The sequence below is a fragment of the Lytechinus variegatus genome, chromosome 10, assembly GCF_018143015.1.
Source record: "Lytechinus variegatus isolate NC3 chromosome 10, Lvar_3.0, whole genome shotgun sequence".
NCBI classification, from domain to species: Eukaryota; Metazoa; Echinodermata; class Echinoidea; order Temnopleuroida; family Toxopneustidae; genus Lytechinus; species Lytechinus variegatus.
In genome coordinates this window covers 26175629-26192397 of record NC_054749.1, presented here as the reverse complement: position 1 = coordinate 26192397, position 16769 = coordinate 26175629, and the positions used below count along the sequence as shown (strand labels likewise).

Here is a 16769-nt window from a genome sequence, read left to right as displayed (position 1 = left end):
AAGATATCAATGACTGCCTGGATGAGACCTGTAGCGGGAAAGGAGTTTGTGTGGATGGCATCAATGGATTCACATGTGTGTGTCGCAGTGGCTATCTGGGTACCCGCTGTCAAATAGGTATATTGTTGTTATTATTATCATTTATTTGGCCTTAAAAAGCACACAAAAAATGTACAATGTAAATACATAAATACAATTTGAAATTGAATAATTAAATATGAAATATGAAAAGTAGACATGAAAACAAAGAAGAAAAGAGTAAGATAATAGTTTTTCCATGGGGCAGGGCTTGAAAAAGTAAAATTCATTAGTATTGCTCAGAGGCATTCGAGCCCTCATAGAAAACCATTGAGAGAATATTGCACATTACGGTATATAATATTACACATTATTATGATTCAAATAAAACACATTCAACAAACATTATTAATGCCAGGCAAGATATAAGTAAAGAGCGGTATTAGGGAAAAAGTCAAATTTGAATACCCATGTCGGACTGACTAAAGAATTTGTGAATGCTGAACCTAACGTACATGTAGAACGAAAATAATTTAGATTTGTGCAAGGTACTAGAGCCTGAAAAGCAACAATGAAATGAGGAGGAATGCCCTAGACAACAGTAAGAGCATGCCTCCACATTCCTATTAATGACATGTGTACTCGCTAGGCTCCAGCACCTAACACGTTACAAACCATAGACTGAGACAACACATGGTAAAAATACAGGAAACTCGCCCCTTTGATGAAGAAAAAAAATCAGATTATTTTTCATCAAACATGAACAAATATTGTCTATTTTTTCTTTTCCGTCAATTTGTTCAAATTTTATGTATTCATCAATTAAATTTCCTGTATTTTATACAAAGTTCATTGTGCAGAAATATGTATGCTATGTAATAAAGTTTTCAAATTATTATTATCATTACTATCATTATAAAAAATACTCTCTCGTCCAGCATTGACAATAAAATAACTACATTTTGAACTGTGGAAAGGGAAGAAACAATCTGCACCTAATGATTGCAAAAAGAAGGGAATAAAAGGCCATGAATATCCATTACACCATTAATTTCATGATACTATTTAGTGGGGATGCCGCTCTTTAGACGAAACCCTGAATTTAGACTTTTTCAACAGACTAATAGCAATAAAAAATTTTAGTCATGTACGAACGAGGTAATGATAGATGATTTTTTAAGGTTTTTACGGACCCACGAGGGTTCCCTGTATGTGATAATATGTGTCGATCATTATTCTTGAGAATGATTTGTTAAAATGGTAAAAGTCTTTTATTACATTATTTTGTTATCATTATAAATGTTATATTCGCTGGTTTTTGGTCACATTATTTCAAGTTGTATCACCTCACTTAACTTCTAATATTTGAAAAGAATAAAAGCAACTGAACCAGTGTGGTGACGTTTTTGTAAATTGTAATTATGTAATATCTTGCTCATTACGTTCAGATGTTGATGAATGTGCATCGAATCCATGTTTGAACGGCGGAGTTTGCTTAAACCAAGCGAATGGTTTTACCTGTATATGTACTGGTAGTTTTGTCTTACCTCTCTGCACCCAAGAGCAAAGTAAGTATTATTTGACTCACATCATATTTTTCACCATAAAGATTAGAGTCTTGAAGATAAATTTGAGTTACGGTTACAATCACAAATTTAAATTTGAAACTGTATTAAACAAAATGACAGCCAATTTTTTATATTTATGTACACCATGTAATGTGCTTGTGACTATTTTATGATATGTCTAAATGCTTTATTATTAGCACAATAACCAGCAGAACTAGTCTTCCACAATGATGATTAAGCACTCCTTTCAGAACAAATTTTAAAAGGAAAGATGAAAAATGCCTGAAATTTTGCAGGTTAGAAAATCACTGCACATTTTTATGTTTTGGGCATAATTGCACTTGATTTTTCATCTTTTAATGAATAACATATTAAGTGAGCTTCAAAATAATTTTCAAAATCCAAAGTGGGCCTCGTGGAAAAGGATTTGAGAAGCACTGCCTTATACCATTAAAGTGGGAGCAGTATAAAGAATCCGCTGGAGCACTGACTTCAAATTCAAAATAAGCTTCTGAAAGAACAGTTTACAAGATGAAAGGGAACATATTTTTCATTGAATACATTCTTTCATAATTATGTCTGTTTGAATGTTAACAGTAATGGTTATGATGATGTCTATTGTGTATTAGAAACCTCTCTTCTTTTAACCTCTTCAAAAAAACATCTCAAAACACACTTATATAACCATAAACCTTAACTTGTCTTATGAAGTTAACAGCGCTTTGAATCCTCTGGAAAAAGCGCTATATAAATCCAATTATCATTATTATTAATAATACACTTCTAATTTTTAGCAAATACTTATATTTTGTTCTAATCTGTTGTACATATTTTGTTCTAATCTGTTGTACATTTTGAGTAGTATTTTTTATGTGTGTTTTCTTATCTTTAATTATATGTAATAGTTACTTATTTTTTAATATATTTGTTGTTTATCATATCCCATTTTTATATTCCTATTAACCTCTTGCAACAGGACCATGATGAACGAGTTATGCTGATCATGTTTTATCCTGTATAAATGAATGCAAATAAGTGAATAAATACCTAAATATATGTTGGTCTTTTACATTATTTTTACAGTTATCAGCTCTGGTGGTAGCCAGCAAAGTACATTCCGAGGGACTCGTATCACCCTGGATCCATATTTCATCCTCCTGATTGTGGCTTTAGCATTGTTTGCCATATTCTTCCTCCTCCTCTTCCTAATTGCCAACTGCTGTAGAGCTAGAACGTAAGTATATAGTATCTTATTTGTTGAATCCATTATGTTATATTGTAAGTATATTCCTCATGTCAAATGTTTTGTGAGAAAACATTGTTGGGCATACATTGAATCTTCTTGTAATGATCTATAGAATGGGTATCATGCATAATTAATTACCGACCCATGGCCAGCCATGCTTTCCGGTAAATTTGTAATGCATCCGATAAATTTGTCATGCGTCTGGTAATTACTTTTGCCTGGCAAATTTAACAGATGCATGGCTAGCCATCCGTCCGTAGGTGCATGGTTATGCATGGTTTTTTAAAAAATCCACCATTCTATAAAACAAATGATACACAGGTTTGTTTGTGCATTGGTAGGACTAGTAATACCTTGGTCACATTTGTTCTACGGCGGCCGTACGGCGAGTCGAAAAGTCATTTTATTCATTTTTATTCAAACCACCTATATGTAGCTGGTACAAAAAAATGTTAAAACGGCTGTTTTCGACTTGCCGTACGGCCGCCATAGAACAAATGTGACCAAGGTATAAACATGAAGTAATTATGGAAACTAGTCTAAGCTGAATCGGCTGCACCTCGTGGGTTTAACAGTTCCATATTTTAATAACTTATGCTCACAAAACCTACCCATGCACTCACATGTGTACATCATTTGTATAATTTCACTTACAAGTTGAAAATGAAAACATTTAACTAAATAGGATTATTGAACTCATAGTTTAATTCCAAAAGAAGTTCAATAAAAGTTTATATCAAGCCTTTCAGACCCCGTACATGGTCCTAGGAGTATTTATATATCTGTTGAGATGTAAAAGTCTAAAAAGATAAAATATCCAATTTTTTTATAAGTTTTATTTATAAGAGCTCTGTGTATGACCTCTTCTTTTCAGGGACCAATATGATACAGAAAAAGCACGATTGGGTGAATACCCATCCCAAACTCGAGCTGAGATGTCCATCTTGGCAAACGCTGAACCCCCAGGTACACGAGAGAACGACTACGCCATTCACGGACCGATCCCTCCATCTGGCGGGTAAATATTTACATTTCTCATAATCTGGACACTGAGAATAATGCATTGATTTTATACCTAGAAAGTATGGAAATGATCACCCTCCACCCTCTTCCCCTACTCAAATCAACTATTGGCTACACAATTGAGATGAAAAATTGGCACGCAGTTGCCTGCGGTGTGATTTTCCATGACTGAAACTGTATTGTTCTGAATTGCACATATGCTAATATATTTGTGAGATCTAATTCTTTGAATCTTTTTCTCTGAATAATGATTCAAAATGTCCTTTCTTGTGTAGAATACTCATTGTAAAATTAAAAACTGCAGTATGAGGTGTGGTAGAATTTATTCCTTGAGCATTCTACCGCCTATATGTCGGCTCAGGTACAGCCTGGATAATAATTATGATACCAAGTATCAAGGGCAGTAGAGTATTTGCATTAAGTAACAGTGCTATATAAATGGACATATAATTTCCATCATTTATTATTATTATTACTATTATTGTCATTGTTAATATTATCATCGTAAGTGTTGTAACAAAACCAGTTATATATTTTGTTATTTCAGTTGTGTCGATGTCAAAAAGTTATGACAAAATTCAGTATTCAAGTAATAAACTTACTTATATTTAGAAATAGAAATATAATTCAGATAGAATCACATAAAATCCCTAATTATGACACAAACTTACATATATATGTATCTTTCATGATTCACTTATTACAGATGCTATTACTCATAAAACATTTGTGAACTTTAATTTTTTGAGATGACAAACGCATTAAAGTTTCAACCGTGTTTCTCCTAATATTAATTCAAAACATGGATTATCTATCATATACATTACTTGCATATAAAAGACTTATTTCACATGGTAATTTATCCCTTTTTTCCTGTTTCTTTTTAGTGGAAATGTATCTACCATGAACAGCTTTGAGAACCCATGGCCACAGTCAGAAGATGAACTAAGGAAAACTGCTTTGTAAAGAATGACCATTGTCCTATTTCATAAAGACCTGTTTCAATAACAAATGCACAAATCTATACCAAGTTCAATTACCAGCCAATCAAAACAAATGATTTTGGTAGCTTAAAAGTGTTATTTCAAATTTGTTATTATGACATGTCTTATGAAATGGGCCCCAGATCTGACCAACGATGACGATTTTTACTACACTGTGATCTGCAGTGATGTTCTATACTACATTGACAACAATAAATCTTATTGAATGAAGCAGTATCTGTAACGAAAATTTAGACATCAAATTCAAGTATTTCTAGATGATCAACATTGTAATTTACCTCTTAAAATTACTAATTAGTAATGGTCGACTCTCATTTCAGTGAGTCGTTCTTTCTCGATGATTTATTTATTTCGAGAGGACAATCATTCATGAAACTTGTCTATTTCAACCATGGCAAATACTGTCTTATTGTCTTTTACATATTGGTCCATTCTAGATTCTTTTCTCACTTTTTAATTATGAATTTTAAGTGGCCTGTCTGAAGATTTGTCAGTACTTTAGCTCATAATGGATTAAGTATTCCATATTCGTAGTCCATGATGATTAGCATGCAGTTAAATGACATGTCTACCCCAAACAGAGAGCAGAGTTAAATGAAATATAACAATTAAAATTTCATTAATTAAATTTGACGTTTTTGTAACAATTTAGATCAATATGCACAACAAAACAACAGTGATATGCAAATGAAAGTGAGATTCAGTAATGTTGCTCACTTTATATTTATTTTGTATTATTTGAATTATAAAATATTTCCATTTTTGCAGATTATACAAAAGGAGAATAATCACAATAGATTACAAAAAATTGCACATAAAATGTTCAGGCAAAAATCAAGTTTTTTGTACATTACAATGAGAGGATTAGCATTTTTCATGGAATAGTATACATATGAGAACTAGTATGTGACCTCATTGTATACTATTATAAACAGGATGAGTATATCACTGTTTTTTGACACTAAGAGAAAGTTCAAAAATTTCAAATTTCAGATCCGATTTGATTAAAAAAATCAGTTGTACATTTGTTTTCCCTTTTATGTTCACATCAACTTGTTATGGTGAACTTCTCTAAAGGGCCATTCTTTATGCTAATCCTTTATTCCTAAACATGGTATTCAGACTTTCTTCTACACTTTGTTGTCAACGTATTATCACAGGATTCAAGCAAGCTGTGCTACTTGAATTTCTTAGCATGAATATCAAGATTTGAAATTTTCGAAAAAATAAGTTTCTAAAATGTTTGATTATAGAAAAAAAATATTTGCGTTCTTATTTTCTTATCAAGCAAAAGTATTTTCTTGTATTGTCACTTTTCTCCCTTGAAGTTGGTATTCTTTACATACATATAGGGAAATTAGGTGATGGTTTCTGTCAAGTACTGAAATGTTTCGATTTTACAATAAAATTTCTTTATTTCTAATTTTGTTTTTTCTATATGCATTTTTACTGTTAAGCATTATTGATTTTTATTCAGCGTCACTACTTTTTTCAGTTTGATTCATCTTTACATTCTTTAAAACATATTAGCACCATTTGCGGTGCGGCAAAATGGAATTCACTTTTTTTTATTCTTCAAGCATTTGTTCACTCAAAGATAGGTTTTAGATTTCATTGGTTTGAATTTAAAGTTTTTTAGTCATGGATTTCACTATCACAGTTTAAATTTATTTCGCTTTGCGACTTATGAAACTTGGTTTCCTTTCATTTCCAGCATTCAATCCTTTGATATAGGCCTATTTCTTTGTTAAATATGTTTTTCAGGCATTTTCAAATTTTCTTGATATTGCTTGGATATAAGTAATATTTCATATTTTTTCTATTTACAAGTGCACATTTGTACACATCTCTTTTTGTCAAATGTCATTCTATCAAATTACAATAAGTCACTATCGGTAATGGTATTCCTGTTATATTAGACCAATCTACACTTGATAAGAATTTTTTCTATTCAATTTGAAGTAGGCGATAGCATTTCTTTAACCTATGGGATATGATTTGTTATATGGATTTGGGGTTTGTAATACTTTTTACAAATACTACTAAGCTCATATATACTAACCAATCAGGATTCCACACAATCTAATATCCCATAGACATTCCACAAAGCTTTTCCCTAACAAATTGTACCTCCATTTATGGTTTCATAGTTTTAATCACACTCAACACTAAATAAATATATCATTTGAAGGGCGACACTTTTGGATCAACCCCCTCCTCTCCCTTTGATGACAGAAGGCTTTTTAAACTACCCCAACATTCACATTCTTCATTCGCTGTAAATTTTCAGCCGTAAAGGGGCAAAATTGAAAGGCTGTGATTACATTTTACACTAGAAACTACTCCAGTTATTATTAGCTTCTAGGCTGTAAAAGAGCCTTGGGTGTTATGCCATGGGCTGCTTGCACCTAACTTGGGAGTGTGTCATCGAAGACAATGAGATATCATCATATCGAATTTATAGTGTCCCGTTCCTCTCAGCCTATTGATTACCCCCCAAAAATGGCAACAAACATTAATTTTGTCATCATTTTCATTGAAAGAAAAATGATATTGATATAGCAGGAGTCAAACAATTTACTGAAAAGTTGTCTTTATGATGCTGCCAATTTAAAGTGTCTAATGATTAAATCGAGTTAAAGATCATTTATTCAGGACCGGCACTACATACTGTACTCGGAATGGTATAGTACATTTTTCCCTTTCTTACCATATCCTATTTGAAATTGCTATAGCATTCAGGATTTTGAGAAGCTGCAATAGAGACAAATAATATTCAAATTCTCAAGCAAGCTGACGCCCAATTATTCATAATTGTTATACAATTACTATGTCTTATCTGTCAGCAACTGGGAGGGCTAAAATCCAAAAATCTGTTATACATCCAATTATTATCTACATATGGATTACTCGGTTATGAAATCAAATCAATTAAGGGACTAATTGTTATAGGTTAAAGGGATAATATTCAAATTCTCAAACTAACATAATGCCCATTTATTCACTAAATGACTTATCTGTCAACAGTTGGGAAAGCGAAAATCAAGACACTGTATTATACACCCAAATTATCTACATGTGGATAACTTGGTGATGATATCAGTTAAGGGATCATTCAATTAGTCAAGCAATGGCGATCATTCAATCACAGAAATTATTAGTCAGCTTCATCAACAATGAATTGCTAAACTATTGATCATAAGAATATCAATCATATCATCTTAAGAACATGTTAATTATCATTCAACTCCTAAATTCTATTACTTTGATCAAACAATTATTTGAATCCAATCTAAAGTCACATTGAATCTCTGGAATCAGTCTTTCATTTATCAACCAAATTAAGAATTTATAATCAATATATTGTCAATCAAATCATCTAGAAATTGCTCATTCGATCAACATAATCACTCAATTTGATCACCAGTATCATATAAACAACTAATCCAGCAGCAAAAAAAAATCCCCATCAATTACAATAATATTATGTACTTCATATTTCCATTTTTTAAGGGTATTATAATTAGGTTAAATCATAATTTTTGTAATTTCTCAAAGCAGTGATTTCACAGCACCAGCATGCATCTAAGTCTATGTATATGAAGTATTGATTGACACGTTGCTTTAGGGGTGCAATTCATTCAACCACTTCAAATAGCTAGATGATTGCGCTGTGTTGGGCGTATTCTAAAAGGTTCTGATGATTTACAAAAAACATATATATATACTTAAAAATAAATATTCTAAAATGCAAGATATCTGTATTTACTCCATACAATATTTCAATCTCTGGTCTGACTTAGTCATGCGGGCTTTGTAATGATACCATGTTGATATGGCAATGATGTCAATGTATTTCATGTCTTCATGAAACCCTTATGACTTTGTGTTATTCATAGAGATGTCATCATATATTTTGGTTAAAAATCAACCTGTTTTCATAAACTTGTCAGCTGTAACTGCTACTCAGTTGCTATGATTGGAAATTAATGATTTATAATTAAACAATGAATTGATGGGGACAGAGGAGACGTACTGTGTTATGATTGTCAGTATTAGCAATATAATGTTAGCACTACCATCAACGTATACTGAAGTAGCCTTAAGGACTCAATGATGATATTGTTTTAATATTTTGACATATACTTCTTCATCATAATATTAACAAATAAAAAAACAATTAAAAATATTAACAAATATCATCATGGAGTCCTCAAGGCTAAGACTGAAGCATATTTTATACTGGACTCATATTTTTCACAAGACGCGAATTCAAACAGGGCTAAAGAACGAGTTTGAAAGTGGGGGGCAACAGTGTTTTGGAGTTTAAACATGCATAACATTCCGATTGGATGATTATTTTCACGTTTTTGGTACATTTAATGTGAAGTTAGGACTGAAGGCCCTAGTCCCCGGATCTGTGCTTCATGAGTTATAAAAAAATGCAAAGTCCAGCAATCGCAATTGTGCAACAAAATCCAAGGTCATTTCGGTTCTGAAGCTTGCCATATTATAATTTCTTCTCCTCAAAATAAAAAAAATGAAATATTTACAAAAATATGTAAACTCACCATATCCTTCGAGAGCTTGAACAAAAAGAGTTGTTCCACCATCCGATTTGAAATAATTTCAATCATGGCATGAACACCCTATGATGGCGCAATTTCTGTTAACCATATGGAAGTGTAAACGAAAAATGGAGACCATGCTTGCACAATAATAATCAAGATTATGTTGATTGCAGTACTCTCTGAAAAAATATTGCACAACTGCCATTGGGATATCGCAAGACGGCAGTCAAATGGATACAACTAAAAGCCGAGTCTCCTGATGATAGAGGACATAACTGGAAATTCCTTTGCGTAAATGATCCACAACTCTTGATTGCTTCTTGCTGAGTCGAGAAAAAATGATCACAAGTAGAAACTGTACATGTCCAGACTTGGTGAAAGACTGAGCGCGATGTGGAGTGGTTGTTAATGTGGTTTGTCGCATTCCTAATTCTATCTGTATGCTTGTTGCTTTGTGAGGAAAACATCTACAGACAGTAGGTAGAATAAACAACATACAAACATTCAAAACATGTACAACATACCATGGCCGTATAAAAGAACGTGGATGAATTCTTGGCTGCTATTCTTGACAACGAATCCCATACCCTTATAGATTCACACGAATAGAACAAAACGTTACATTGTGCTGGATCAGCTGCACTGGGCATTAAAAAGGAGTGATCAAGTTCTGACTAACGGTAGGCTTATAGCACCAACGAATGAACCCATGCCTTGGGCACCTAAGAAGTTGGATATGCGCACTATGGAAACAGGTGTTTGACGATTAAACAATTTCTATACTCGACTTATATGATGATTAGATACAATTTGGCTGATTTATGATTGAACAATAAAAAACAAAGAGACACGTGAAATGATTTTTAATAGTAGGATTATCAACTGTTTATTAGCATTAACATCAACACATGCTTTAGGCATATAACTTAGCCACAAATGGCCGGGGTTGAATCTCCCCCCCCCCGGCCAAAATGTCCGCGATCATCTAATTCTGCTTCGCAAATTGATGCTTTACTTTCAACTCTCACATCCAGTTTATACTAATTTTCGCAATATAACATACCCTTACGCAATGGCGTAACGAAGGGGGCCTGTACCCCCCTCCCCATCGGCGGCAAAAAACGGGCTAATGGGGGGAAAGGGGGGATGAAAGAGAAACGTAGTGGGGCAAGAAGAGAAATTATTGCCTATTTTTATATTATGTTATATTACATATCTGTTAATCTAATATATTACATAAGATTTTTTTTCTCATAACTTTATGAATCATAATTTGCTTAGGGTCTATGTTTCTCACTCCTGCATGGTGCTCGCATTGTCTATTTAGCAAGATGGATAGTCCTGTTCATGGATTGTTGTAATTATCATAGTAGATGATATAGATAAAAATATTATTATCACACAGAAATTAACAACTTATTAACCGTTTGGATCAGATCTACAAGCGTGTACATTTTCACGGCGATCACGTGATCGGATTCACCCCAATTTTTTCATCCTCCCCTCCAGCTATTCTCCACGATAGTCTAGCTTGATGTGTTCCACTTATTTTGTATAATGTTGATCATTCAAACGGGCAAGACTGACCCCTCCCATTTCGCACCCCTTCTCTCTCGATCTCTCAAATACACACACACAACATTCGATCTCAAAACTTTTGCGTCTAATCCGGAGGGATTTGAACACCCCATCACCCCACCTTCTATCTCCCCCCCCCTCCCTCTCTTTCTTTCTTTCTTTCTTTCTTTCTCCTCCACTCTCACTGTTTCTCCGTCATATCTCCATTTCTCTGTCTCTGACTGTTACACAATAAACACACACGAGTCAAATGAATACAGTCATGACAGTAGGCAGCAAATAGTATTTTGTTTTTTTTTATTAAAACATTGCCCAAAACGAAATTTACCATTGACCATGGAACGCCATAAAGTATTTGGTGCTTATCAAAAAACGATTACTATTACACTTCGAGGTGGTATTGTTTGCTTTCCACTATCATTATTACATTTACATATATGCAATGTTTTAGTTAAAATCAATAGCGCGAACATTTTATTTAAAGAATCATGTTTTTCAATTGGAAGGCTGGTTTTCTAATGGAAGACTTTATCCCGTCATATTTCTCCTAACAATAAAATGCACGAGATTATTTCTTAAAGAAAATACAAAAATATACCACAAGGCACAGATGAAAGTAAAAGAATCACCACGTATCTTTTATACATCTTACGATTTAACATTCACATTTTGAAAGACTTCATATTATATACAAAATATATAAATGTCATAGTACTGCCAATATCAAAATGAACCTAAAATATACTCTAGGCTACAATGATTTGATGTTTTGTGGTATCTTTCTAAACAAATGAAATGGAGCACACACCTCAGGTTTCAGTTGATTTTGCGGTACAAAATTTAATTGTTAACAATCCTCTTCATATTCCAATCATTTACACTCTAAAATGAAACTAGTGATATTGCATAGAAAAAAGGATCAGCTAGATTTAACTGTTTTATGAATTATATCTTAATATTTCCTAGCCCAGTTCGACGAGAACATAATAAATTCTGAATAGATAACAGTGAAGAAAAAAATATCAGTTGCGCCAGGCTGACTACAAATGATTTTAGAGCATTCCAGCACAATCATCAAGAAAATATAATACAATTTTGCACCAAAGGGTCAGTAGTTTGGCCTTTTATATTCATCCCTTGAATAGTATGACTTTTAAATCGAAATCGTGGATAATATACTATAATATACAATATTAAGATGCATCATATGAATATATATTTGGGAAAAGTATTTCGTCTAAAAGTGTAAAGGACAACTCGAAATGTTATATCTCATTAAACTGTTTCTTTGATTTCGTTCATGAACCATGGTGATAGCATTTCCATACAAAGCTATCTTATGGATAAATCATATAAGATGCAGGCTGAGCTCTAGATGACTGCTTTTACAGTAAAATAAAGAGTGAAAATCATTTGATTGTTATTTATTTTCATTAAAAAACATCCAGAACATTACATAGTATAGTATAAAAGGGAGATGTATTATCTTACGGAGGACAATGACAGGGTGTTTTGATCGAGGAATGCGGTGGGGGAGGGGCAAAGTGATTTTAAGGTAAATCCCCCTTTTTCTTCAATGAGAATAAATTATACAGCTTTATGGCAATTTTTTTATTTTCAAATTTTCTTCTTTTCTGTCATTCCCCTTTTCCTTTCTTTTTAGTTTTTTCCCTTGTTTTAATCACTTGGAAAATATAGGGTATTTGCCCTGCCCCATACCCGCTCCACTAAACTTCCCCTGCATCTTATAGCTTTTTAGAGCCATTTCATAAACTTATTACTTGAATAACATTTCATTTTAAATGAAAGACTTGATATCCCATCACCTCATTGAGTTTCAAGGAGTTATTTCAGTATCTACATTTAATCAGGAACACCTATATTAGATATAGACCTCAAAGATCTTCACGCGGAGCAGTGCTCTGCTGGTAACGAGTCCACTTGTCTGTGCCAATCCTGGAAAGAATAAATTCAGAAGTTACTGTTAGATGGATCAAAAGCATTGGCCCGAATTCACTTAGGTGGTTTTTAAAACCATTGGTTGAACTCATGGTTCATGCAGATTTCCTGTATAAATTACGCTTATTTACCGCGTGTATTAAACAAAATTTGCAATGCTGATGCACGCTTTTGTCACTGTGCACCAAATTGGCGCCTGTTGCCGTGGATATCTACACTATTTTATTCATGAGTCCACTGTTTTGAATTAATGAGTCCACTCTTCAAACAGTGGACTCATGAATAAAATAGCGTATTTAACCATGGCATTCCTTCTGTATTCTCAAGACCACTTCTCATCAGTCACTTATCTCGGTTGAATACCACATATGTAATTGTATGTTTGTTATTAAATGCCATTTATTTATTGCCAATTTCACTACATTTCACTAGCAATTTCACTACATTCTACAACTTGTCCTTTAGTTTAATACTGTGTCTCAGTGATCTTGTTCCTGAACAATAATTGCCAGCCTCCTTTTTTATATTATTGTTATTATTTGATATGATTGTATCTGATTAGATATTGTGATTGTTTTTAGATCTATTCACTCACCAATAAAACATGTAATGATAATTTGTTAAAAATATATAAACGTATTTTTATATATATATATATATATATATATATAACGAGTATAGCGATGACTTACAGCGTAGCCCGCTTGACTGCAGCACAGGTGGTGACACGTTCAGTGTTAGTCCAAGTGGTGTAAAGTACCTCTTCTCCATCACACAAATGACACTGTCCAGACCAGCTAGTGGTTGACTTGCCATTGTCCCGGGTGATTACAAAACCAAAGGATGGGAAGTCACAATTCTGGTTTGCATATCCAACGACAACAGTGGGGGCTATGGGCAATAGAAATATTATATTGCACTGTTACGTACAGATCTTAAACAACATTTAAATATGTATATGTCTGTAATCGAAGCTACATTGGAAAGTTTAAAATTAATTGAGGCTCGAAGTTTAAGCCTGGGTAGGGCCTTTTGGATAGTGATGTTAGACTTCGTTCCCAGCAGACATAGCAAAATAGTCATACACTTCTTCAAAAACTAGATTGTACAATTAAAATAATAGATAAAGTAAGATTGAATAATCCTTTTATCCGGCAAGTTATTTGTTGCTCACTTAAATTCAGCACTACATGTATTCATACGTCATTTGTACTGTTCTAGTCTAGATGTCTAATCTTGATTGATATTATATCATTGAAGGATTTCTGTGACAGAAATCTGTATTTCTTTACATTATTCCACCTATATAATGAATTATGTCACTTTAAATCCATCATATATTAAGCAGCCAGAATTTTTAACATCTGAATTTGTAATATGCCTTACTGCAGGAAGAAGATTCAATGTGATGCCTGTCATTTGGATATTCAGCTGTACATACCAAATTATTAACATCCAAGAGATTATTTGCCTATAGGCCACGAAAGGCCCAAGGGAACTATTTAAACAAGTCATTATTTGCATGATAAGAATGATAAGTGGTTCAATCCTTTCAAAGCTTACCATAGTATCCGGTCAGAACCTCGATGCTGCTCTTGTAGTCACCCAGGAACATGCCAGTAGACGTGAGACTGATGGAGATTTGATCATTCAGCTCGTTGAACCATACTCCCTCCAGATTACAGAAACCGACTTCAACCATGAAAGAAAAATGAAATCAAACCAAGGATTACGGAAAGATAAAGCAAAATAATACTAGATATCTCTAGTAGATAGTCCACGTGTTGGATCAATATTAGATTTTTGAAGAGGCCCCAAAGGCTAAAATTTTCATTTTTTTAGCAAAGTCAGTGGACTTCATTATAGTTTGTGGAAAAATAAATACATACATATTAATAAACATGCATCCGTTCGATCAAATATTAAGAATATATGTGAATATCGTCTTTAGGCCTACACGGGAAAACAAGAACTCAGTATGACATAGCAAAACCGTCGTCAGTTAGATAGATAGATAGATAGATAGACATTAAACTATAGAACAAAGGTTTGCTTACCCGAGTTGCAATTTACTCCGGAATATCCTTCTGGGCAAATGCACGTATACATTGCAATGCCATCCTTGCACTCTCCACCGTTCTGACATGGTAAGCTGGCGCACTCATTAACATCTGCGTATAGAGTTCAAAGAATTATTTATAAAAATTGTTGATATGCTGATACACACTATTTAGAAGTAGTAATTTCAAACTAACCATTGCAAAATATTTGACAACTTCAACCAATAGCTGTATGACATTATATTTCTAGTGTTGGATAAAAGTTGGACATTCTTCATTCAAATATGTTACAGTAACACTTTGGAGACGACTGGGTTACCAAGGAATTTGTTCATTTTTCCATTAAGTCACTGAAAACATTCTATAATGCATATAATTGGTGTAGATTCTGTCTCCTGATAGGTACGTGAAGCACCTTCATCCTTATTTCTCAAGAATGCACAGAGTACATGTAACTTGAAAACTTACTAATTTCACAGTTAGTTCCTGCAAATCCAGGAGGGCATTCGCAAATGTAGTCAGTACCAGAGTTCCTGCATGTTCCACCATTCTGACATGGACTGCTTAAGCATGCATTCAGAGCTATGAAATAATACACAAGATCGAAATTGTTGATAATCATTCTTTTTTTTTACAATTGTAGAAAATTACTTTGTTCGAATATTTCACCGTAGCAAGGTCAAGAGATTGCATTGATGCCTAGAATGGATGGCTAGTGTTACACGATATGCAGGATGCTTGCTATCAATAATAACTGATGAAGAATATAATTTGAGTTTTGCACTGCAAAAGGAATCTGTAATGATATCACTGGCATATACTTAGGGTGGCTTAGGGGCCGCGGTCCAAAAAAAAGAGAGGAAAAGAAAGAAAATGAAAAAAGAGAGTGATACTAATATTATATTCTTAATATTAAGTCGAAATCAATCACAATTTTTTTATTAAAAGGGTTAAAATTTTTTAACGTTTACTTCGCTTTCTCAATGATTTTTATCATATGTCATTAGTGGTTCATTTGATTTCTTTGGTTGTTAAAGCCGCTGATTGACATGTTTGATCTTTTTAAAAAAAATGATAGTCAGAAAACTTACATATTTTGCAGAGCTGTTAATCACATTTTATGTTAAGATTGTAGTACAGAGTGCACAAAGTGTAGATAACCACAAAAGAGTACAAAAATCACACATTTGAAATACCTCATGCTGTTTGGAGAATTCCAAATGACAGTTTATGATTTCATACATTCTTTTCATGGCATAAAAATTTGATATACATAATCATTAACAATGAATTTCTATCCCTGGTTAATTGTGCACTGCTGAAATAGGGCACTCACACATGCATCCACATTCACGCACACACACACACACACATATATATATATATATATATATATAAACTTCCCAAGTATTTCAAAATTAATGAGAGGCCCATCCATAGAGATATTTCACTTTCGGTGGTATCATCCACTTTATTTTTTTATTTTTTTTTTATATATTTTCCCTGATTTTGTTGTGACTATACTAACTTGTCTGGCATATGACTCCTGTCCATTGTGATGTACACTGGCATGTAAACATGTTAACTCCATCTAGGCAGGTACCTCCATTCAGACAAGGACTACTGGCACACTCATTGATATCTGCAATGCAATAACAAGTTATTCACAGTTTTTAATTATCATATGATGCTAGAAAGCATTCTCTCTCTCTCTTTCTTCGCCAATGCTCAGATCTTATACA

At 33.2% G+C, this 16769-nt stretch overlaps 2 protein-coding genes across 2 annotated transcripts in view; one reads left to right on the top strand and one right to left on the bottom strand.

Annotated features, from left to right (window-relative positions):
- The window catches only part of LOC121423126, a 102879-nt gene extending 93998 nt beyond the window's left edge, over positions 1–8881 (top strand). The window contains exons 57-61 of the mRNA XM_041618417.1: positions 4–117; positions 1467–1586; positions 2670–2820; positions 3707–3850; positions 4743–8881. Of these exons, the coding sequence (XP_041474351.1) occupies positions 4–117; positions 1467–1586; positions 2670–2820; positions 3707–3850; positions 4743–4821 (608 nt within the window). The 3' untranslated portion in view covers positions 4822–8881. The remainder of the gene's footprint in view (positions 1–3; positions 118–1466; positions 1587–2669; positions 2821–3706; positions 3851–4742) is intronic.
- Positions 8882–11288: 2407 nt separating this feature from the next.
- The window catches only part of LOC121422208, a 42174-nt gene continuing 36693 nt past the window's right edge, over positions 11289–16769 (bottom strand). The window contains exons 23-28 of the mRNA XM_041617112.1: positions 16556–16669; positions 15496–15609; positions 15025–15138; positions 14531–14659; positions 13660–13858; positions 11289–12964 (exon numbers count right to left, since the gene is read on the bottom strand). Coding sequence (XP_041473046.1) covers positions 12904–12964; positions 13660–13858; positions 14531–14659; positions 15025–15138; positions 15496–15609; positions 16556–16669 — 731 coding nt within the window. The 3' untranslated portion in view covers positions 11289–12903. The remainder of the gene's footprint in view (positions 12965–13659; positions 13859–14530; positions 14660–15024; positions 15139–15495; positions 15610–16555; positions 16670–16769) is intronic.